This window comes from Centropristis striata, chromosome 2, assembly GCF_030273125.1.
Source record: "Centropristis striata isolate RG_2023a ecotype Rhode Island chromosome 2, C.striata_1.0, whole genome shotgun sequence".
NCBI lineage: Eukaryota > Metazoa > Chordata > Actinopteri > Perciformes > Serranidae > Centropristis > Centropristis striata.
In genome coordinates, this window is record NC_081518.1 from 12,443,830 (window position 1) to 12,469,182 (window position 25,353).

General features: G+C 37.6%; 1 protein-coding gene across 1 annotated transcript; it reads right to left on the reverse strand.

The window, feature by feature from the left end:
- Positions 1–98: 98 nt before the first annotated feature.
- On the reverse strand, positions 99–23,510 carry tcf25 (transcription factor 25 (basic helix-loop-helix)). The gene is made up of 18 exons (XM_059355650.1): positions 23,171–23,510; positions 22,026–22,172; positions 21,823–21,894; positions 21,459–21,583; positions 20,805–20,870; positions 19,518–19,600; positions 18,381–18,511; positions 17,233–17,332; positions 15,812–15,905; positions 15,589–15,681; positions 14,104–14,209; positions 13,507–13,666; positions 13,237–13,324; positions 11,522–11,680; positions 11,346–11,436; positions 9,220–9,299; positions 9,015–9,090; positions 99–3,899 (listed from the first exon to the last, which is right to left on the reverse strand). Exons 1-18 carry the CDS (start codon positions 23,390–23,392, stop codon positions 3,729–3,731), a joined length of 2,064 nt encoding a protein of 687 aa, XP_059211633.1. The 5' UTR covers positions 23,393–23,510; the 3' UTR covers positions 99–3,728.
- Between the last annotated feature and the right edge of the window lie 1,843 nt (positions 23,511–25,353).

A 25,353-nucleotide genomic window follows, 5' to 3' on the forward strand; every position in this document is an offset into this window, starting at 1 on the left:
GATTTTAAGCAGAAGTCACTGGGCATGTCAGACAAAAAATCTTTATTGGAGAGTGTAAAATTGCAGTTTTGCTTCACAAAGGGGTCGCTGGAGTGGAAATTCCATTCAAGTAGAGGGGGAGTTTAAGTTTTCTTATTTAGCAAAAACACCAAACTTTCTCTTTTTGGCTTCTTTGTTTGTTTCTTTATAAACTGAAAAGATTTGGGTTTTGCTCTGTTTATTAATGGATTAATCAAGAAAATAATCTTAATTTGTATTAATAGTGAAATCAATGATCATTAGCTGCAGCCCTACAGTGCATTTTGACAGAAGCTGGCTATGCAAAGACAGTTTCCCTCTTCTTTTTTTTTTTACAGAGTGCAGGATGAGGATAATTATACAGGTATTTTATCCTGAGGTCTAGTATCTGTTGATGATTCATTAAATATATAATAATGATTAATTGTCACTGGCAGCAGTGGTAAAATCACTAAAGTTGCCTGAGACAGTCTCTGACCCTCGCACACAGCTCCCTCTGTGTCACTGAAAGCCTTTCTATGCTGCCTACTGTCACATGCAAGGTTCTCAAACTCAACCATAGCTTCAGGTGAACTAGAAACAATGACATCATTTGACAATGAAGCACAGTGCTATCATGTGGCTTGCTGAGTGTCAACATTAATGTATAAACAGCTACAATGTGTTGGCTACGATGTCTTCAGTGGCTAATATTTATGCCCTCTGTGTGACTAGGAAGCCTATAAGGCTGACACTAAAATTAGCAGATTTTCTTTACAGATAAATTAAGAAAGATTCCTAAAATTAAGAGCTGCAACCGGTTAGCTTATGTGATATCTTTTTGTTTGGGAGGTTTGACAGGAAGACTAAATTAAATACGTCGTCATGAGACAGATTCTTCCTTCTGCCAGATGGAAACCATGTGGGAGCGTTGCAGACATCTCAGCGTCTCCAGATGAAATTATGGTGAAATTCAGCAACACAAAATTGAAAAGCAGGGGAAATGGTGCAACATAAGTGATGAAGGAATTGAATGTTAAATATTTTGCTGCTCTGCTATAAGAAGTACAGTTATAGCCTCAGGTTTTACGGGCAATGAATAAGCTTTATGAGTGAGGTCATGAGTATCTGACTAAGTGTGCTTAGGAAATATTAAAACCAATTTAGACAGAAGTTATAAAATATCTGCCATACCCTTGCACTGAATACAACTTGATGGATTAACAGCAGACTACTAAAAAACTGGGTGGAGTAAGCCACAAATGATCAAATGTTTGCAAGTCAACTCAAAGTGAGAATCAGATGCAATCAGAGTGACGGCGAGGGAGCAGAACAGAACAGGAAAGCAGCAAACATCCTGCCGTCATTAAAAGTTTTACACAGGAAAAAAATAAAATAAATAAAAAGCAGACTAGAAGAAGCCCAAGAAAATGTGATTAGATTTTCAAGACTTCAAATAAGACAAAGAACAGATTCCTTGAATAGCGATAGTTCAGAATCAGCCAGAGATAAGTGGGAACCTTATTCATTTTAATGGAAAATTTGATCTAAATACTGTTTAAATGCATCCACATCAGGATTTTACGGAAGAGGATGTGGACAGACAGGAGGAAAAAAATAATGGGGAGAACTTTTTTTCTCTAACTTTTTGTGTTTGGTAAAGTTAGAAAGATATTCACAGATTGGTTGTTCCTGTGTCAATAAGAAGAAGAAGATTACTTTATTAATCCCATAATGGGGAAATTCACACCATGCAAGGAGCCGTGGGCAGCACATTACTGCACCCGGGGAGCTGTGCAGGGGGGCCCAATAAGTCATCAGAGGAACATTGTTTTTAGAGAAACTTCCAACCGAACAGTTAGGTAGACTGCAAGCTACAACTTGATTTTCATCAATATCATAAAATGAGCAATAACCACAATATTTAAGGGTGTAGTAGCAGTAAAATCCCCCTACACATAAATGAGATATTATTAGTAGTAGGCTAGTACAACTATTGATTTGGTAAAATCTGCTTTTATGTAATTTGTGATTTTTTAAGACATTTTTTATTAGACGTATTGAGGAAAATCAGGTTGTAGCTTGCTGTCTACTTAACCGAACTCAAAAAGTTGACTTTATTCTCGTCATTTCGACTTTTTTCTCAAAGTGCCAAATGATTATTTTTCCTCTATTTTTTTTCCCTCTTCTCATTATTTTTTTTCTCCTACCCTGCCCTCATCCTCTTCCGTAGAGTCTCACCAAGATTTGTATATGATTATTTTTCCCATCAGAAATTACATTAAAAAAATTGTGGCATTGTTTTTAGTACTAAAGTAATTAACAACTTTTTTGGATTCCCCTTACATATTTATTATTATATTTTTCATTATTATTATTATTAGTTGTTGTTAGGAAAGCACCATGGTCTGAAAACAGAGTAAACATAGTTATTTATAAAAAAGAGCTTCACATATAGCGGCTTTTATTTGATTTGTTTTACTGAACTTTTTCTTTTTTTTTTGTTTTTTTTTTACATCAGAGTAAAATCTCTATAAGATGATTATGGTACAGGTTCCCTTTCAAATATTGAACGTAACTTCACCAAACTATTTTGGTGGGGTTCAAAAAGTTTTTCTTAAATAAAAATGTTTAAACATCTGAAGGGAAGGGTATGACTTTCTGAATATGTGCTATTCCTAATACACAGAACAAAATAGGTTAATGTTCCATTTGCAACCGATTGAACAAATTATTTTCCAGCTCATAATTTAAATATTTCCACATGCAAGTAATGCAAAAAGTGTATTCAACATAATTAAAAAAGCCTTCAACTTTCATCTCTGCATGTATTTTATTGAAATTTTATATGGACTTGAATGTGTTGAACTGATTTCTCAATTATGTGTTTTGTGTTAGAAGAGCTGTGGTCCAAAATCAATGAGAATAAAAATCTTCTTTCCGATTCTGTGGCGACCCCCAAAAAACACTGTTTAAAGTGCTGCCAAGCTAAATGTTTGATTTAGACAACACAATAACGAGGAAATCTTTGTTCTTATTTCATAAATTAGTCCACTGTTCGTAAACAGGAAAAAAACTCTCTGAAGGCCAGAATCCAGAGAAAGAAGAGTAGTTCCCATTATGTGTTATTGCTCTTCATTGTCAGCGCCGGGAGATAGTGAGAAAAATCCCCCCATGTTCATAATGAAAAGGCTTGTAATACCAAGTCACCCCTTCCTTTTGGTTAAAGGGGGAACTTTGTCAGTTTAAAAAATCTTAGTTAAGCGAAGAAGTTAATAAAATCTTAGCAAACACGAACAAATCTCACAAATCCAAAAACCACACCGTCATTTAGAACTGGGAAAGATGATATAGAGGGGGAATATTGTGAGTATATGGAGGCATTTCCTATTATGAGCTGAGAACACTAAATGGTAAAAAGATCAAAAAGAAACAACAAATGTTTTTGTACAAAATAAATCTCTTAGACATGACAAGTTTGAGAGTTATTCTATGGTTTCTGGCTTTGAGAGAGTAGCTGATTGTTGATTGAACTACGCCATGGAAATGACATATTGGATTTTTTTTAAATTTAGGACTTGTTTCTCTTTAAGAACTCTGAAATTGTGACAATTAAAAAAAACATACTATTTAACTGTCCCATACCATCTCCTTTTAATCATTATAAACACAATTAAATATTTATTTTTTCCTTAATGTTATTTTTTCTCCACCTCTGTCTCCCTCCTCTCTCAGTCCCACTCCTCCTCGTCTCTGTACGGGTTGTCCTCTCTCGGTGGCTCTTGAAACCTGATGTTTGCCAGCATGTCCCTCATTGCCACCATGAGACGATTCACTTCCTGGTTCAGCTCCTGACCGGCTCGAGCCACTTCCATGTCATCCTCCTGCCTCGGTCCACCGCCCTTATTAAGAAAACAGATGTCAGTTAATATACACATTTCTAGACATTATGTTAGCATCTAGCATAAGTCATTGCTGACATGGCGATCTAATGCATGACATTGACATATCCGATCATTTTCTTATGTTTTCTAATCATTTGGCTGACTGCCGAGGTAAGCCCTACACACGGGTGTGTATGTGACTGACTGAGTGGGTGGGTGGGTGATCACGCTTTGTTCAGTGGACGAGGCTGCTCGTCCACTGTCCTCTTCTACATCCGCAGCGCACGCCTGTTTTCAAACACGCTGTTATCTGCCTCATGAGGACAGTTTTTTTACTTCCCTCATTTCATTTCAAAGGTCTTTATTATGGCCCAAGGACCAAGTAGTGTAAAAGCACTGTTGTTCCTCTAAGGTTTATTACATCATTAAGCGTATTATTACTTGTTTGTATTACTGGGACAAAGAATTACTAACTACTAATAACCAAAATATTCACATCATATATTAGCCATATATAAGGTTTTGACCCTAATCTTGTTTTAAGTGTATTTAAAGAAAATCCTGCAGCAGTTACTACTGGTCCAACAGTCTCACATGTTTGGTGCTGACAGCCACTAAGGCTGCACGATATGAGACAAATATGCAATAACATTGTTTAATATGGCAATAACGATATTCCTTGTGGTAAATTAACAGATATAGTGTTCCCAGTTCTGCCTTTTATTTATTGGACATTTAACACAAAAGGCAACAAATAAGTGCAGTTTTCTACTGATACTCTCTTTCAACTAACTCAACTCAAAATACAATGTTGCAGTCTTTTGAAATGTGTTAATCTTGCAAGTTGACATTACAGCAATCATTAAAAATCCCAAAAGGATAGGCCATAAGGATTTGTCTGGCTGTTTTTTTTATAATTATTATTTTGTTGGGTGCACAATGAAACATTGAATGTTTGTATGCTGAACAAAACAGATCAATACCGGGGTAATGTAGGGTTGTGTTATATAACACAGCAACTCTATTTTAACAGAAAAAAAATGGGCAGCATGTTTTCCCTTGTCTTAACGTTATTGCTTTTATCCATATCATATCTCTTCCTCTCCATAAGTGGATAACACGATCAGGATGGATGGAACATCTGCCTCAGGCCAGTCTGTTAAGTTTCAGCATGTATAGCTGACCCACTGGATGTTCAGTACCTGCTGTATGTAAATGTGGCAGCAGTTATTGTGCTGTACTGGCTGCATACCGGCAACAATGATGGTTTGGACACAGGTCTGTAAGTCCTTACACATTTAGGTACACCTCAAGTCAATCTTGAATCGTAACTCGTAAAATACAGAAACTTGTCTTATTTTAACCCTGTTTGACATAAACCAGATCTGTTCTGTGCTTGGTCTGGCTGCATTAACCCTTTACCAGCACCAAGTAGCCTTTGATTCTAATTAAATATAAGTAAACATTATGGGCCATTAGCTATATTATCTCAGGAATCTTACACTCTTCTCTGTTTAAAAATGAATCAAACCCAGTGAAAATGGGTTCAGTCTATTTGTTGCTTTCAGCCAATTCATTAAATACGCTGCCACTTTTATTAATGTTTTAATTTGCTCATCCTTTGTGACATATATTCAATTGAAAACTGCACAAATACAGTACATTTTATGTTCAAACCTATTTTTTAGTAAATATACACTCTCTTTTCTTGTGCTCAAATCATTTCTTTTTTACATTCAGTGCTGCTCGACTTAACATTCCATTCTATTCCATTCCATGTCATTTAGCTGACGCTTTTGTCCAAAGCGACTTACAGTAAGTGCATTCAACCTTAAGGTACTAGCCTTAGACCACAGGAATCAAGTAAGTACATAACTTCAAGAGCCATCTGTAATTGCTACAGAAGTGCTTTACATTTACGTTAAACAAATGTCTGCATCCTTAAAGTCTAACAAACGTGTTGAATGCGTTCGTATATAAAACATTTGCAAAGTAGAATTTTAAAGGCAATGAAGTGCATGCATTCGGTAATCATTTGGATGCCTTAGCTGGCACATTTATGTTTCTTGTTGCCGTACTGCCACCTGTAGACCAGTTGAATAGTGTGAAACCACAGGCAAAGTGTATCCAATACCCACATGCTAATGTGTGTGCATAAGGACAAACTAAACGAGGGCCCGCTCTACATCAACATGTGTTTGTCACTGTATGCTCAGCCATAAAGAATTAGGGGTAAGCAAATATTCTGGAGTAAATGAGCAGAAAGAGCAAACACTAATTTGTTTCTGAGGACAATGTGGAGTAAGATAACTCAAGACTTGACCCTGAGTTAAACTGAACAATATATTACTAGTATTTGAAATAATTTAAAATCTAGTACTAGTTTAAATTTATACAATTCCTAAAAACTGAATCGACTGGCTAGATAGCCTCAAAGTATCATTCACAAGATAATCCACTTTTTTCTTTCAAATGTGCAGTCTCAAACACAAAGTACTGTCAGGCTTCATAAGTGAATCACGGGGGTCCACAAGGTTAGCTAGAGGAAGATAAGCCACAAACTCTGATGTCTGTGTCTGTTAAAGACATTTTCATCTGCAATATAGGCTGCAGGACTAGCTGCACAGTGCAGTGAAATTCAGCCATCACAATAAAAGCCAGCAATTGTGGGAAAGGTTGAAATAGATCAATGATTAAGTAAGCAAAAAAAATGGAATGTGCTCCACTAACACTAGAAATGTTTAAAAGATCTTGTTCCTATAAATAAAGGTAAGAATATCCCTGTTTTCAACTGCATAAACTTTCTCCAGGGACTAGGAATCTGCTGAGGGACTTGCTGCGTTTCAACCACAGGGATCAGGTTCTAAACTTGTTTTTTTTTACCCCACAAATAGACAGTTGGGACTCTGTTTCAAAATGAAAATTAAAACAGAATACATTTCAGAATAATTGTACGTATGTATCTATAAAAATAATATAAAAAGGTTTCCCAGTTTGAACATCAGAAATCTTGTCTTTGTACTGTGTTAAACTAAATTTAAGTCACAATTCTACAATGTCATTTAACAGATGCTTTTATCCAAAGAGACGTACAAATGAGAGTAATACAACACAAGCAAGGATGAAGTCAAGAAACATAGCAAGAGTAAGTGCCGTGGGTTGAGTTCGAGTCCATTAGGACACAAGTGCTTTATAGGTCGCAAGAGCGGTCAGTGCGATACTTGTCGTAGTCGTCAGTGTGTGTGTTAGTGAAGGTGTTCAGTAAAGAGTTGGTCTTCAGTCTCTTCTTAAAGATTGAGAAGGACTCAGCGGAACGGATGGAGTTTGGAAGTTGGTTCCACCACCGGGGCTCTACAGAGGAGAAGAGTCTGGTTTGAGACGCAGAGGCCTTCAGCGGTGGAGGAGCCGAACGTCTTTCACTCGAGGAGCGTAGTGGACGGGAGGGTTTGTGAATCTGAACCAAGGAGTTTAGATAAGAAAGGGCTGTGCCCGTTGCTATTTTGTACGCAAGAGACAAGGCTTTGAATTTGATGAGGGCTGTGACTGGGAGCCTGTGCAGAGAGATGAGGGGCGGAGTGACATGTGCTTTCCTGGGCTGGTTGAAGACGTGCAGCCGCGTTCTGGATCATCTGCAGAGGCTTGGTGGTGCAGCAGGAAGACTCGCCAGTAGCGAGTTGCAGTAGTCTAAGCGGGATAACACAAGGGCCTGAACCAGGAGTTGTGTCGATTGCTTGGTCAGATAGGGTCTGATTTTCCTGATGTTGTACAGGGCGAATCGACAAGATCGGGCGATTGAGGAAACATGAACCCTGAAGGTCAGTTGGTCATCAATTTATGACACCCAAGTTTCGTGCAGAGCTTGTGGGTACAAGTTGCAAGGATCCAAGCTGAAGATTGATAGGCTGATATAAGGTCGGACGGGGTGGGATGACAAGGAGCTCCGTCTTTGAGAGGTTAAGCTGGAGGTGGTGTTCTGTCATCCATGTGCAGATGTCCACAAGACACAAGGGATTTGTAAATCATAGCTTCTTTTTTTAATCATGCTTTTCACAGTCAAAACCTTTTTAAAAATCATGGTGAAAGTACAGGAACTTTTGGGGTTGTGTTCAGATGATCGACACTGATTGGTCAAACACACAAAACATGGCCGCTTCAACCCATTTTCTGCTTCATTCATAAAACAAGGACCATTTTGGGGTGAGGGAACAACACTGATAGCATTAAAAGAAAGTTAAGCTTTGCTGTTGGCTTCCAGACTCATTCTTTAAACTTCATAGCTTGGCCTTATAAATTAACAATAAAGAAATATATGAATCAAACTTCACTAACAGAACAGAGACAGCTAAGCCGAGGGTAAAAACAACTTAGCACTTCATGAATGTTGTTATTGTTGTACTGTTTTCCAGTGGCACTGTTCCCAGGAGGACAGAATTAACTGTGACATGGTCATATGCCTCCTTTGATACTTTTCAGTTGTCATCCCCTGAGGGTAGCCATGAGATTTCAGGGGGAATATATTCCATCAGTGAAGCATGCTAAAATGTTTCCAAGAAACAGTTACATATTTTCATCAGCCCTGCACGGTCTTGCTGTTAATTAACACTTTATGTTATTTCAGTAGTCGTCAAATAGAAACCCCAATTTTAACCACTGACTACATTGTGCAACTTCAATTATATCAGAAAATAAACTCTATAAAATCAGATAATTCTTAGGAGATCTGACAGGAAATCAGAGCGTCCGTTGAATGGTCAATGAATTATTCACCGACTCTGTGGTTCTCCACAATTTGTTTCAATTTGCTGTTTTAATTTAGACTCTAGGCTCTCCGGAGGCGTGGGTACGGGTGTTAATCATATGATGTGTCCAAATCCACACCATGGGTTCTTTATCAGTCCTCGAAAGTTTTTATTAAACATCAGTGCAGCGGCACCAGGATTTGCCTTAAGATGATCACTGCAGTTTGTGTGCGTTAAGGAGGGTAATTGTAATGGAGATGTGCAACATAATTTATTTTATTTTATGGTACATTTGCTCTGTATTTTGCTCCATGCATTGTATAACCCCTGATCAGTTCATTTTTCCAGACAAATGTCATGCCTAAGCTATCTTTTCTTGATCCGTGCAACTCACCTGAAGGTTGAAGTTTGGCAGCAAAGATCGGAAAAATAGCGACAATGTACTCTCATTGGTTGCACCGACGTGCTGCCTATATGCAGAAACACACACACACACACACACACACACAAATTAAATTAAGCATGTTTGTTTGTAAGGCAATATATTCGCTTCTTCCACTGATGAAAGTTTATGTGCATGTGTATGGGTCTGCTGTTACCTCTCTGGTCGGGTGTATGACATCACTGAGTCCAGTGGAGGCAGAGGGTCAAAGCCCATCACAGGCTGACTGGTCACCTCCTTAAGGTGTCAAACAAAACATAAGATGAGAGTCACCTCCTCAACGTTGCCTCAGTTGAGAGATACATTACTAAAAGAGGTGAACAGCACTCTATTGATACGACTGTACTACTTTAAAGCCAGTTGTTATGTGCTTTGTAAGGATTTGTATATCTTAGATTACATTACAATCTGAAGGTCTGTGAGCCTATATTGGTTATCTTTAAGTCTTCTTGGTGTTCCTTTAAGTGTTTTGTTTTGTGTTGACCTTTTAAAATGTTCTAATATACAGTCATGGAAAAAAATATTAGACCATTATTTCCTTCAATTTCTTGTTAATTTTAATGCCTGGTACAACTAAAGGTACATTTGTTTAGACAAATACAATGATAACAACAAATATAGCTCATAAGAGTTGAATTTAAGAGCTGATATCTAGACATTTTGCGTGGCTTTCTTGATAATAACCAAAATCATTGTACCAGGCATTAAAATGAACAAGAAAGCAAGGAGAAAACAAGGGTGGTCTAATAATTTTTTTCCATTTTTTTCCATGACTGTATATGTCAGCAGTTGAATGAAAGGATGACTTTCATTTGTCCAATGATGGAAGAATCAAGCAAACAAGAAAAAAAACCCTGTTTCTTTAATAATAATAAAAAGTCAAGGCTGGCCACAAAGTGGTTTGTCTAATAACAGTTTTGGAGCCTATTTTGGGCATGGTGACTTGTTGGTAAATCTGTTATAGTTCATATATATACATATACACACAGATCAAATTCAAGAAATATACACATAAAGCAGCAATGCTTTGTGTATCCATCTGCACTATCTTGTATTATTTCCAAATTTCAACATGTATATTACTGTAAAAACATTTTTTTTGATAGTTTGATATTTCATCTGGTTATGTCTTTTGTAAGCCTAAATGAATGATCAAACTTAAACCGACAAAGATTTAATAAAATGCCATGGGCAGTTCTTCCATTTGAAAATGACCTCGGCTGATTTTAGTGACAAAGAGGAACAGTACGATTGTTGTCTGAGCCTATTTTGGGTTTAGACAAACAGATGCTCAACAGAGTCAGGTATTGTGCAGAACATGTCACAACATGAGGCAAAACAACAAATCTGTTCCAGCATTTAAAAAAAGCATCACAAGGCTGTGTATGATGACTGCATGACCAAAACACGACTGTCAGTGTGTCAAGTAGGCCGACTACCACCAGGCAGGAAGCACGTTTTATATATATTCAAATGTTTAGAGTTGCAGAGCCATAAGCAGGTGTTGAGGTTTGTTCTATTTTGATATTTCTGGACTTGGTTTGATCATTACCTCTGTCAACACACAGACTTTTCAACTTTCTTAAAAAGTTAAGTCATGATAATTATATTCCATGATTACCAGGGTTGAAGTTATCAATATTCTACTGTGATTGAAGGTGTTTTTTTTTTGTTTTTTTTTAACTCATTAGCTAAATAATACAAAATCATATGCATCAATTAATCTAATGTCTTGCCTGGCACCACATGGAGGAGCAGTTTATATGTTGACTCTATTCAGTGCTGTGTTGGTCATACTACAGAATGATTAATTGCTTGTTTGTAGTGAATAATACAGAAGATAAGGAACTTCCTGCATACTGCATCGCAATAACGCTTAAAAGAAATGGCAATCTGTAAATTTCCTAGTTTTTGGTATAAATGTATACATTCAAAAACTTTTTCTTTTAATAGCCACAAGTTGTTGCACTTAAGGAGGACCATATCTTTGAATGTGTCATCTCAAACTTGATACACAGACATTTTAGTGTTAAATCAGATTTAAACTAGGAAGCGATAGAGCATAATCTCATATAAACTGTATCCAGACAATCTCAGTAAGGATATTTGTTTCTGAAGTTTGATTATTAATTTCTGGCTATCATCTGACTGTGACGATATTTGGAAAATTGACAAGACTGATCATTTTGATGCCCATCACACCTCTAGTGTCTATGTAAGTGGCCTGATGCCATTGTGGATAAAGTGAAATATATTTGTCTGTGGTTGCTGATAGTTTCTCACAAGAGGCAGACTTGAGGTGGCTTCTTTGATCTCAGAGAGGAGGACATGACGATGGATGTTCCTCGGTGCACTCTGGTACCTCTGCTTTCTCCTAAAACAGAGTGATGCAGTTAAGCTAATGTGTGGAACACAATTGCACAGAAATGGGGCAGCAGAGCAGCTCATGGAGACTTTACTTATTTTGGCAGTCCTCCACTAGTGTGTCTTTGGCATCAACACGACGCAGCACCTCTTTCACAGACTCTTCCAACCACAGCATCACTGCTGCCTCCCTCCACAGGCTGTGAGTCCTCCCCACATACAGAGCCGTCAGTTCAGCCAGGGCTGGTGGCTGCCTAGAGACAGATAGGGTCAGAGGAGATTTTTAAAGTTAGGGTAACAGAAATATAACAGAGAAGCAAAATGGATACAAAGGGAAGACAAAAAAATAAAGGTCATGAAAAGATAATATAATATAATGCATTGTAAAGATTAGTCTGCCAATTAGTCCACAGACGTAAGAAAAAGCAACATGACATGGGAAGAGGGCTGGTGGTCACAGATGTAAACGCACTCAGCAGCCTACAGTACACAATGCCTGCCTTTTAACCCCAACTTTACTTTCAGTTATAACAGAGGGAAATGTTCTCCCCCCTTCCTTTTATGGTCCTAACTCAATACTAGAGTACTTTCTTGTTTAATGACTGAAGCGTTCAAAAGTTGAAGCAGCGTGTGTTGGGCCAAGCAGTGACAGTCATCCCTGCAAACCCAACCCCTGAAAGTTCCTGTACTTTCAGAAAGCATGACTACCTGATCAGGTCTGATTAAAGGGGTGAAATGACCACAGAAAATGTTCCCTGCACTCAGATTAGACCCTGGTCCTTGTGGTTCGAAACAAAATGGTAATTTATCAAACAAGCGTAAAAACGAGCGCAGATCTGAGCATATATTTCGTCTTACGACAGGGTTCACGTGGGATTTATCAAACCATCATATCGCTCCAATCACTGCGTAAGAATGATTGGCTGTTGATAAATGTGGCGGCTCGAAACAATCGTAATTTAAATACCACGCCCTAATATATACTGGATTCAGATGACTCGCCTCCAGAGATTACGACACCAAAGGACGCAACACGGCCAAAAAGAGGATTTTTCCCCCTAAAGTCAGCTTTATTAGCAAAGAGCACCGTTACATTTAACAACAGGAGCAATATAGACATATTACAGAAATACGCAGCGACAGAGGCTTATGAAATAAAAGTACTTATAGTTATAAACTCAAACAAGTTCAGTGAATAATTTACATTGGGAGCACAGACTTAAAAGTTTTCACAGCTTTTCGGTTTTCGGTTTTAATACAAAAAGAAGAGGAATTTCTCAGAGGCAGAAAGTGAAATGCTGATGTCGTACATGAGCTGAGAGCAGACGTGAGATCTGATCGTACCCTCTGCTCACGTCCAAATTGATAAATGCCGAGCCTTGTGTAGAAATGATCTTACGCCCACTTTACGATCACTTTCTGTAGTACGTTCGTTTGATAAATGAGGGCCAATGAGTTCCCTTAAGAAGCTGCCTACTCCCTGGGGAAGGTTGCGGTACTAAAGGGTTTTAAAGGCTCCATTGGTCTGCATGCCATAAAACGTTGCATCTGATTTTGTCTGACCCGGGGACAGGACTTAAGAATAACTCTATAGAAATAGCTAATCTTCTTGCTCACAGTCTTGTTTGCTTGTGTGGTCATAGAGAGGCACCATTATTAAATTGAGATCGTTTCATAATCAAGTTAAAACTCCTTGTAGTTGCTCGAATGGCTACACTGTATTAAGTGATAAAAGATAACATTCATTAATATAATAGGGCTCAATTTCATGGCCAAACTTGAGGGAGAAAACAGAGGGAGCATACATTACCCTATCTGGCTCTTTGGACCGAAGAAGGCATGTGAGGTGACTGTGGCATCAGGCTGCACAGTACACAGATCCAGTAGAGGAATCAACACTGCAGAAAACACATTTTGACAAGATGGTTAGGCCAAGTACGACTTCTCTCTTGTGAATTGCAGATAACCCTCACTGTTATTTAGCACTTTTAAGTCATGCTTTAAACACTGTGAAGAACTTGCTGAGGGCTAATCATGCCTCAATATTCACAGACTGGTAGTGGTTCATTGAGAGTCTGACCTCCGGGGAACATGATGAGAGCATTCTGTAGCAGCAGGTCAGCTTTGTGTCTTTGTTTGTCACTTTCTTCCGGATCCACATCTTCCTGCTGACTGAGATGGAAATGGCAAAGTGCAGTGGAGAATGCAAAGTTTGGCAGCTGGGACAGATTTCTGTGCTCCTGAAAAGCAAGAAAAAAAATGTTTCTTTATCAGACTAACAAGTTAAAACAAGTACACTAACACACGTGTATAATACAGTCATGGAAAAAACCCTTGTTTTCTTCAATTTCTTTTTCATTTTAATGCCTGGTACAACTAAAGGTTAATTTGTTTGGACAAATATAATGATAATAAAAATAGATCATAAGAGTTTAATTTAAGAGCTGATATCTAGCCATTTTTCATGGTTTTGTTGATAATGATTTTGGTTATTATCAAGAAAACCATGGAAAATGGCTAGATATCAGCTCATATCATATCATTATATTTGTCCAAACAACTGTACCTTTAGTTCTACCAGGCATTAAAATGAACAAGAAATTGAAGAAAACAAGGGTGGTCTAATATTTTTTTCCATGACTGTATATACACATCTGCACATGATAGCACACTTTACCTCCCAGTCCTGATGTAACTGGAGGAGACCCTGGTACTCTCTGCAGCGTAGTGTCAGGAAATCAATGAGCAGGAGCATGCAAAGGGGGTCGGAGTCTGGATCCAAACTAATTAAAAAGGGGCAGACCAGAAACCAAAAGCAAATGATGATTATAGGCTCTTGACCAAAAGACCCACATATCAAATATCTTAATCCAAACACAATAAACATCTCATCCCTAATTAAAAACAACCTGTTGGAGATACTCTAACCTGTCCTTAAAAGGCAGTGTGAGTTATAGCTGACTATATATAGCAATGATAATAAAAAATGGAGATGTGAAATATCTTGGAATATGGATGCAATTCAAATCAGGGTTTTTTTCTACCATTAGAAAAAGAAAAAGAATCCTTTTTTAAAGCATCTAAGCTAAATGAAAAGAAAAAAAAACTTTGCTGGTATGTTTTGGTGTTTCACCGAGAGAAGAAATGACCCGCCTGAATCTGTCTCTGATTCATCGGTTATTCAAGTTTAGGCATGAGGAGTGAGATTGGTTAAGGTTATGGTAAGAATATCAGGGTAAGCCAATCAGAGGTAGAATAGGGTGTGTCATGCCTTCGCCATCCTAAATCATGTTGAGATTCCTCTGGGTCCAGATTGGCTGCGTTCCTGCTGAGACAGTGGCCAGAGCTGACTGCAGCCACGATAAACAATGCTTGTGATCCCCTGAGATGCACAGCAGGGCGTTTCAGAAGCAGCTCTCTGCTCTGCTCCACTAGGAGTAAGTGCCTTAAGCTATTGCTGATGCACTCAGAAGAATGTTGTGTCAAATTAATTCATATTCATTTATTTTGTTGAAAGGTATTCATCCACCACATGTTTAGACACCTAAATCATAAAACACAAAGTTAAGAAAAATGGAAATAAGGGAAAGAATAAAACACAGGAATGACAATGTATATGTGAGTCAGACCATTCCTCCAAAAGATTGTTATCAATCCTGTTGCCATTTTAAGCTGACAGTGATTTGTTCACTTAGAGAGGTCCAGCTGTCAGCTTTTATTCCCACACTGCTCCTTTACAAAAGGACCAGAGCATAGCTGTCATTAAGTAAAGAAGCCAGAGTTGAGATGAAAATCATAGATAAGCATTGACAGCATCATGTGGTTAAGCTGTAAAGCTTATTGCAGACTGATAGCCGCAGTGCCTGGTAACAGCTCTGTTTTAGTGTATATAAAGCCTTACAAAGTGTTCTCTGTACCAGCATGATACAGGACATTCTAGGTTATGTAATGAGCTTTTTGTATAATGTTTTGTTTTGGGATTTGATAAACTATTTAAATTTCATATAGATATTTTGTCGTATGTATGTATTGTATTGCTCAGACACGTTATTTGTATTAGCCTGTATTTCACCATGCAACTATTATATTGTCTTTTTTCCTGTATTAATCTCTTCTAAAATGTTTACTGTTTCCCTTTAACTCTTATCTTTCGCCTTTATACCTCAGGATCAGTTTGCAGTACTCCAATGCGGTCCGTGGGCATCCTCTCTTTTCCAGAAACATCATGTGCTTATAAAGAGCCAGATAAAATGCCCTGCAAACAGAGATGATTGAATCATTTAATTACTGAATCTTTCAAATAGGATTTAAGTTACAAAAATAATCTAAAGTCCAACAGATGTTGAACAAAAGCTAAAAAAAAAGAGGAAGAACAAATGACTGACCTGTTTTCGGGCCGCAGATAATCAAGTCTGCTGTTTCCTGAGGTCAGACTGAATAAAGGGTGAAAGGCGCACTCAAAGCTGTACAAGGCCCTCTCTGAAGAAAAAAAAAAATCCACAACAAAAATATAACATTTGCACTGAAGAATCAGCAAGCTATGTATAACACAATACACAGGAAGCAGTCGCGGACCCAGCCACACAACGCTGCAGGTGCTGGGCTGCATCCACTTTGTTCTTTCATCTCACCAGCAGAGCTTTGCATCCCAAAGATCAGAAGGGAAAATCACCTTCTTACTTTTTATGATAAAGTAAGATAAAAAAGTTCAACAGATGTTATGTTTAACAAAATTAAAGTAGCTTTTGTTCAATGCAGTGTTCTTCTCCAGAAGAGGGCCTTAATAACAATAAATCTGGTTGTACTTTGCCAGGAGCATGAACACTCGCAGTCTTTAACAATCGCCGTTTTGTTCATTTACATCTTAAAAAGCACACTGATGCTAAGCTATGAAGTAAAGTGATATCTCCCAAAAATAATGAGCAGTGATTTGACTACACCCCCTTTTGCATCTTATATCAACACATTTACTCCTGGCATTAAACTGTGTCTTGTATCCAGATTGTACCTAAATATGATGTAATCATGGATTCCATTTACACTAATGTGTGTCTCCAGTGTCCACGTTGAGATCTGACTGAGCTCACTTCACTATAAGTTTGGTTGTGATTATTATATGATTATTGTTCTTTAATTTAACTAATTTAATGGTCTGCCTCTGAACAAGTTATATACATATATATATATATATATATATTTACAGTTTAAATTGGAACAAAAGAACAACAAAGAGGACAGCAATGGCAAAGAAAATGTGGAGAAAAAAGCGCAGTGTGTAGAGACAGCAGCATATTTACACATTTCGTAGTGTGAATTTCAACCACACAAGAATTGTTATTTGTTCGAAAAGTGGAAAGTTGGTTTTGGTGAGTTTTATTTTGTTTTGAGTGAATGGAGTGTGTTTTACTATGACTTAACAAGGCAACTGAGCTAACTTAGTCTTAGTTTGGTAAAAGAGAAAAGGTGTATGTTTGAATTTTTCTGTTTCACAAGAAAATAGACTTAACATGCTAAACATTTTTTAAATGTGTTAATTAGACTATAAAAACGAATTTGTGGAACATAATGAACTTGCCACTCTAACACATCTCCCAGCTACGACAGTGGTCGGGGGACACAAACTAACAGATTTATGACACACAGTGCTGATCTCCTTACCTGTCCCCCAACTAAAAAGAGGTTTATTAAAAGGTTAAAGAGTTTCTGCGTAATCGTTTGAAATCTGGGTCATTGCTGGCCCCTTAATACATTTACAGCCTTCAGTTTAGAAGTGATGTGATTTACAGAAGGATCGCATGACCCTCACCAATGAGGTCCCTGGCCATCTCCTGATCCTCCTGTATGCGGCAGACATCAGAGAGCTGCAGCAACGAATCAATGTGGTAGGGGTTAAGCTGCAGCAATGCCTGGAGAAAAAATGAGAAGAGACAAAGATCAAATGTTTCGAGATGGACAAAGACATAAAGTCAGAACACAGGAAATGCTTTTAACTGGATACATTTGAATGAAAGACATGCTCACACAGCCAAACCGCCACTGGCTGCTTTAACTGTAAAATACAAACTCTTAAAGGTCAACGTCTAACTTCATCTTAAGGGGCTGGCAGCAGAACTTTATGCGTGCTGAATGGGTGTTATTCTTATTACAGCACTGCTCAGTGCTAACTTCTCTCCTTTAGTTTTAAGTTTGTAGTCTTATATTACTGTGAACAAAGTTATTTTAATTGCAGTTGTCAATGGTTTATACTGATAATAATTCAACAGGATTGTTTCATGCTGATTCAAGAGTTTAACCATCTAGAATAAATAACATTAGGAATGGTTAATAGTGGGATTGTTATGCATTATTCTGTAATTAAAATTTAGCTGATAATACTAAGCAAAATTGCTTTCATCAACTTTTCCTCTTTTTCCATTTCTTTAGTAACAGTCAACTAGATGCATTTTGTTATTCTGTATTATCTGCAGACCAAGCAGCCATAAGCTTTTAGTTCTATCAATTTATTTCAGTGGTATCAAATACATTCACATGTCAGATTTGTAAGATTACGTAAAAGCATCTCATTTGAATTATTCAATTAAACATGTGAAAGATCAAATATGCATTAACATAATTGATGGCATCATGTGGCCAAGAGAGATAATTGCAGATAAGAAAACATGGACCTCTTTTGTATGCGCTATCGTCAGTTTTTAAAAGCACGTGATGGATTTAATGATCATTAAAATGTGAAATGGTAATACAAAGAGTTTTAATTTTACTATGATTTGATGTGAAACCTTTATCTGTTCTATCTCTACTCTACTCATCCTGCCACCACCAATCAATGATTATTTTATACATACCCAGCAACATCAAAGCTGTGGTTTTCGAATCAAAATTTCAGGCATTGCGACATTACGTCATCAAACACTCTGACACCAGAGTGCGCAGCAGAGATTTACTTATTTTTACCACAATGTTGTTGGGATCCATGGACTCCACAGCATCCAGGAACTTGAACTGTACTTGCTGGTAGTCCCGACTGTGCTCAAATGTGAAGTACTGGATGCCATCCTTTGACTGCAGTAATGTCATTGAGATTCCTGTGGAGACATCAAACACATGAAGAAAGATGCCACAGGGTGGTGAATTTCAAAGATATATTTTAATTGAAACTAATTGGACTGGACAAGCAAAAGCGCAAAACGGATGATCCCTTGAAATTGGTATACGAATGTTAAAATGCATAAAAAACTTAATGTTACAGTTTTAATGTGCATGTAATGTTTGAAATCACAACCAAAGCTAAAAACAGAAGCTGATAGAGTAAAGCTAACAGTAACAGATGAATAATAAACAGTAAGTTGTTTAACTGCAGTTGAACAATACTTCTAAAAAGAAAAACTTATTATTGCTCAATTAATAATCAATGAATAAGAAACAAACGTGATTTAATGAACATATAACTGGCCACAATTTTGTCCTTGCAGTTTGCATTTTGACTCTACCAAACCTTTTTTACTGTGTTACAATAAATAGAAATCATAGCGTATCCTGGTCCAATGACAGAATAAATCAGAGACATTTATAACAAATATGCAAGACACCCCATATTTAGGCAGTTATACAACATTGTTATAATATTAAGGACATGTTGTAATAGTTTCATTAATTACAAAGAAACAGTCTGAGTGAGTCAGAGAATGTATTAAACAATGTCCTGTGTGTCTTCTTCACTTTAACAGCTGCCAAAGTAATCTAATCTAGCCATTTCTCGATCAACTTAAATCAATGGTGACTTTCAGTTGAACACAATGAAGCAGTCTCTATGATGACGTCAATATAATAAAAGAAATAATAAATAAATTTTGCTATAAAAAGGTATTTTTTGAGGCCATCGCCATTTTTAAATAAAATTGTTGTGCTTCCTTTGGACTACAAGGGGCAGAACAATCTAACAGCATGTAAGCAGCAATTTTTTGTTTGAGATACGTTGGGAAAAAAGGGGCTAAAGTTTTCAATTGAGGACATTCATCAAAATTGTCAAACAGTTAGTTTCTGGCATTTAAAAAAGTAACAGGCTATAATTCCAGAGGACTTTAAGCCTACCTGGGCGGCTGAAGCGAGGCCAGCTGTCCTTAGGATTGGTCATCCAGGTGCTACGGTGAAACTGTCTGTTTCTCTGTCTGGGTCTGTCAAAAACAAAACAACATAAAAAAGGGGAATATGAATATACAGATGGTGTGGGTCGTTTAAATACAAACAATTTTTTCAGTTTTCTTCAAAGACAAACTCGACCCCCTGTTGTTTGTATACAAAAAACACATCAGAGAGAACAATGCTGTCCTCTACATGCTTCACCGTGCCCTTGCTCATCTGGAGGAAACTTGTGCTTATGTGAGAATCATGTTCTTTGATTCATCACATCAAGCACATTCAACACCATCCAACCCAACATACTCAAAAACAAGCTCACAGAGATGGGAGTGGATCTTTCCTTCATCTCCTGGATCACAGATTACCTGACAGGAAGACCACAGTATGTCAGGTTGGGGAACTGTGTTTCTGGGACATTAATGAGCAGCACAGGGGCTCCACAAGGGACTGTTCTGGCTCCATTCCTGTTCACACTGTACACAGCGGACTTCAAATACAACTCTGAGTTCTACCACATCCAGAAGTACTCGGACGACACTTCGATTGTGGCGTGTATCAGGAATGGACAGGAATCTGAATATAGGGATCTGACAAAAGCCTTCAGTAACTGGAGTCAGAAGAACTACCTCCTACTGAACACCTCAAAGACTAAAGAAATGATCATAGGTTTCCGCAGGTTCAAGCCCCCTCTTCAGCCAGTGAATATCTGTGGAGTGGACATCGAGGTGGTGCCAAGTTATAGGTATCTAGGTGTATACCTGGATAATAAGTTGGACTGGTCCCTAAACACAGACACTCTCTACAAAAAGGAAGCTCAGATCTCTTGACATCTGTAGTAAGATGCTGCGGATGTTTTATCAGTCTGTGGTGGTAGTGTGTCATTTTATGCTGCAGTCTGCTGGGGAGGCAGCATCAGACACAGAGATGCAAGGCGGTTGGACAGACTGGTCTAAAGAGCTGGTTCTGTGGTTGGAGCCAGGTTGGACACACTGGAGGAGGTGGTGGAGAGATGACCTGTCAAGATGTTTGAGGCCATCCTGAAATACCCAGATCATCCGCTACACAAAACCTTTATGGACCAAAAAAACAGCAGTGGACGGCTCCTCTCTATACAAAAGATCCCTCACGCCTACAGTCATCAGGCTGTCTCATTCTTCCAGAGTTACCAGACTAACTGAATTTCCCCTCGGGGATAAATAAAGAAAATTTTGATTTGATTTGATTTTGATTGATTCTTACCTTTGATCCCCCTGAACAGCTCGAGCACCAAAATATCTCTTGAGCTCCGTCTCTGGGTTGAGGTTCCTAATGAATTGAAGGCGATAACACAACACCATCATCACAGGTAGTTTGTCTGACAGCTCACTGAAATGACCTGCTACAGCATGACTAGTTGTGTGGCCAGATGTGCAGCACATTTCAACAAGTTTTAACATAGTGCAATTCTGTGTAGATTCAATGCAGCATATCCCTTCAAAAAGACAGCCTCCAAATAGTTTTCTTGTGTAAGCAAAGCGCCACCACATGGTGGCAATGAGGAATTACTGTATATTTCAGTAAGTGACGCTACTCAATTGACCTTTGATCAAGACAAAACATGCCAGCAGAAGAAGCAAAAGCTATTTTAGTATCACTCTAGTCGACAAAATTGTGTATGATTGTGTTTCTTTTGAACCAAGTAAGCGCTTATATTTATTTAGCTGAATAACTACTGGAATGAAACCGAACAATACAGTAGAAACAGTAGAAACCAGAGTGTTGTCTACACGTTAATGTACAAATTAATACTTCTGTCACAAACCAAGTCAAGTCTGGTTGGTGTAAATGTTTTAAGAAATTATAACTGGTCTGAAGTTATGTATTTATCTACATATGAGATGTTGGTCGTCTCACCTGTGCTCCACATGTAGCACAGCTCTTCTGTCGGAGCCTCCACAATCCTCATTTTGCAAACTCAGACCATTGGACTGCTCCAGGTTCCTCAGCAATAAATCAATGTTGTCATCTGGTACAGCATCCTGGAAATCATTTTTGTTAGAAAACAGTGAAACAAGGTTTAATTCTTGTTTGCATGCCAAAAGAAGCTACAGTTTCATATATTATGGGTCTAGTTTCTGGCTCTGAGTGATTGTAAAGGTGTCGTTATCACTGAAATTATTTTTATTACATGTAAAGATTGTTAACAAAATTATGAATAATTTTGTTATTTATTTAGTGTAGTTAATGGGTTTCCAGAATCCCTTCTCCACAAAATTACCTGTCCATCTTCTGACGTCACTTTGGTCTTCTTCTTTTTCTTCTTCTTCTTAACTCTGTCTCCAGACAAAGACTGTCAGATAAAAAGAGATTTTTTTAGGCAGTTAATTATATGCAAAGATATACATTTAAGCGAGGAGAAAATTTAAGTTAACGTAGAGGATCAGAGACACAGACATCCTTGTCACATTGCTTCATCTTTACCTGGGTAGATGTTTTCTCTTTCTGTTGATCTGGTTTCTCTGTGTCTCTGTTATCATTATTTTCAGTGCCACTTGTTTTCTTTCCACCTGGTTTCTCTGCCTCTTCATCAGGTGAGACTTTCTCTGTCTCGTTGTCAGCATCACCTATCTAGTAAAAATGTTATAAGGGCAAAATGATGTGATGGGTAAGGCAGCGCTGTGCAGTGATGTAAAAACTCCATAGTAACATTGAAAAAACTTTGTTACACATCAAGACGACATCATCTTTTCCTAAAACCATATCACAGTTACAATAATCCAATGCCAACCACTACTTACAGACAAGTCAGATATCAGCTTGATATAATAATGAAGAGAGAGTGTTTGCTTCAATACGTAGAGCAAATCTCTTTTTATCACTGCTCAAATCAATTGTCTAAGTTTATTTTTATAGGTAAAAGTTTAATCACAATAACTCTTTCTATGTGCTTTCAATTGCGTTGTACTATACTGATATCACCTTTATCAAAGGCAGGACTTGTATAAATCCACAATTAACTTTATATAGTTTTGGACATTCATACCTGTCCAAAATATGATCAGAAATGCATTATTTTCATCTTAAAGAGAGAGAGGCAAGTTGCACACTATGCAGATTTTTTAGTTATATGTATCCATTACTAAGGGTTTCTACACCTTTTCTAAAGTCAAAATTTTCCTAACTTTTCCAGCCTATAAAAAAGATGTCATTGTGCTATAAACAAACAAATGTATGTTTCTTGACAGCTTACAGAAGGGTGACAAAAAAGAAAACATAAAGTTTCGTGTTGCTTGCAGTTTCAAGCACTTTTTAAAACCTGACAACACCACATTGAAATGCAAGTGTTTTCAAGGATTTCCAGCACTTATAGGAACCGTTAAAGGCTGGTACAGTAGACCTAAACTGTTCTTATTCCTGTAGGCTACTTCTCAGTTATTCTAAAATAATAGGCAGCTGGCTAGCTAACTTTAACCTCTATGTAATGAATCTGGTTTTAGTTAAATCGGCTGGAAAAACTAGCTAACGTTAACGTCACACGGCTAGCTTGAGTTAGCAAGTTTGTCAACAGAGAGCTACCAGGAATAAAAACACACTGGCGTAAAAGTGGAATTACACCGTCACCTTACCAATTCATAAATGTTGCTGACGTTTTTCTGAGCCTTGTTTTTCTTTGCCTTTCGGTTGCTGGCTTTGCTATTAGACGGGTGAGAAACATTAGCCGCCTCCAGCTGCTCCTCTTCACCCGCAGACTGCTCCTCCGGCTGGTCACCTAAAGTTACATCTCCCAGGTCCAAGGCCTCCTGACCCCGCTGCTTCCCTTTGAGCCTTCGCAGAGCCCGGGTAGACATTGTCTACTGATCATGGGGCACATACACGGAAAAATTCGCGATTAAAGTAGTGTTAAGTTAGCTGACAGACACAGCAAACCAATGAAATGAGGGTCAATGCCATTGGTTTCTTTTTCTTCTTCTTCGGCGTTTTTCATCGCTTCTGGCTGTTTTACTGTCCCCAACAGGATTGATGGAGAAATGCATCAACAACCTTTTTACAGGATCTAATCCAGGGGTCTTAAACTCAAATGGACCGCTGGAGGCAGTATCAAAATGACCAAAAAAAGACAGAAAATTACTAAAAAAAAAAAAAAAAAAAGGACACAAAATGACAAAAAAGACACAAAAGACCAAAAAAGACACAAAATTACAAAAAAGACACAAAATGACTGGAAAAAAACACTAAATTACTTAAAAAAGACACAAAATTACAAAAAAGACACAAAATTACCAAAATACACACTTAATTACCAAAAAAGACACAAAATTATTTAAAAAGAAAGACACACAATGACAGAAAAAACAAATTACTTAAAAAAGAAACAAAATGACCAACAAAAGACAGAATTACCAAAAAGACACAAAATTATTATTTTAAAAAAGACACCAAAAAATACACAAAATTACCAAAAAAAGTAATTAAAGGGACTTTCCACACACAACACAGTTAAATGGCATTCATATAAAACTCACATTAAACTCTCATATCAAGGTGGGGGCCACAAAATATCATCACAAGGGTAACAATTGCCCCGCGGGCCGCAAGTTTGAAATTACTTTGATTGATCATCAGTGTCAATATAAGTGTGCCAATTTAAAAAAGTTTTCTTTAGGACCACATATTAAATCAGCCACTATTGAATATTATGAAACAATGGGACCTTGGGCACAGACATGCAAAAGGCCCCACCACCTCTCCTTAATAGGAGTAAGACAGACTTGTAGTTGTTTAACCTCTATTTTTTGGTGTTTTTGTTTCTTTATGGTTGTTACGTGTCTGTGGGAGTTTGTGTCTCTTTGTGATCACTTTTGTGGTCTTGTAGTTTCTTTTTTTGTCTGTGGTTGTGGTTTTTTGCAATTTATTGTGTCTTTTCACAATCATTTTTAGTATGTATTTTCTTTGTGTGTCTTTGTATTCATTTTCTGTCTCTTTTTGGTTGTTTTGTCCATTTCCAAATCATTTTGCATATCTTTGCAGCTGTTTTTGCATTTCTTTGTAGTTGTTTTAGACATTTGGTGTTTCTTTGTGCTCTTTTTATGTTTCTTAATGGTCATTTTGACTTACTGCTTGGTAATGGTCTCCTTGAAAAGCCTTAAAAAGCTTTTAAGGCTTTTGAGTGACATTTTGCAGGGGAAGGCCACTGGTGTCCCATACACTTTAGGTCTCTGAGCTTGTGCCTAGAAGGACCAATAAAGACCAATAAAAAAGGCACAAAAGAAGGCAAGTGATATAAAGCAGTTAAACAGATTATTAGAGGATGAAGAGTTGAATAGTGTGACAAGCACAAGTAATAGTATGGGAAAACAAAATACCATGATACATGCAAATAATTAAGAAACAGGACACCAGTTGCATGTGTTGGGGCACCAACATGCAGAAAGTTTTGTAGCTTTACTTAATTCCTTTAAAAAGTCTTACACAAGCCTACTGCTCCGTATCAACCTGCGGTGTTTGTAGTTCTCTTGTACAGCAGCAGGTGGCAGCATTGGCCTGAGTAAAACCGCCTAAAGGATGCAGGCGAGATTAAAAATGTACTACAAGCTGGGAAATATAGTGAATTTAGAAAACATCAATTTACTTTTTTATTGCTTACGAAACAAAGTGATTCTTTTATTTTTTAAATAAAAGACACTACAGGAACCTTACTTAGAGGTATTCATGAGGCATACATATCTGATCATAATACTGTTAAGCCAGTAAATACTTAGATTAGATTGGTGGCAGGTCTCTCATTTCAGCCCCACAAACTAAAATGAGG

Excerpts from the sequence above, each read along its gene's own strand:
- tcf25 (XM_059355650.1), bottom strand. The coding sequence starts at position 23,392 with ATGTCTACCCGGGCTCTGCGAAGGCTCAAAGGGAAGCAGCGGGGTCAG. Across the intron at positions 15,682-15,811 it reads TATCTGCGGCCCGAAAACAG|GGCATTTTATCTGGCTCTTT; the intron begins GTCAGTCATTTG and ends CTCTGTTTGCAG. Across the intron at positions 13,325-13,506 it reads TCTCATCATGTTCCCCGGAG|TGTTGATTCCTCTACTGGAT; the intron begins GTCAGACTCTCA and ends TGTTTTCTGCAG.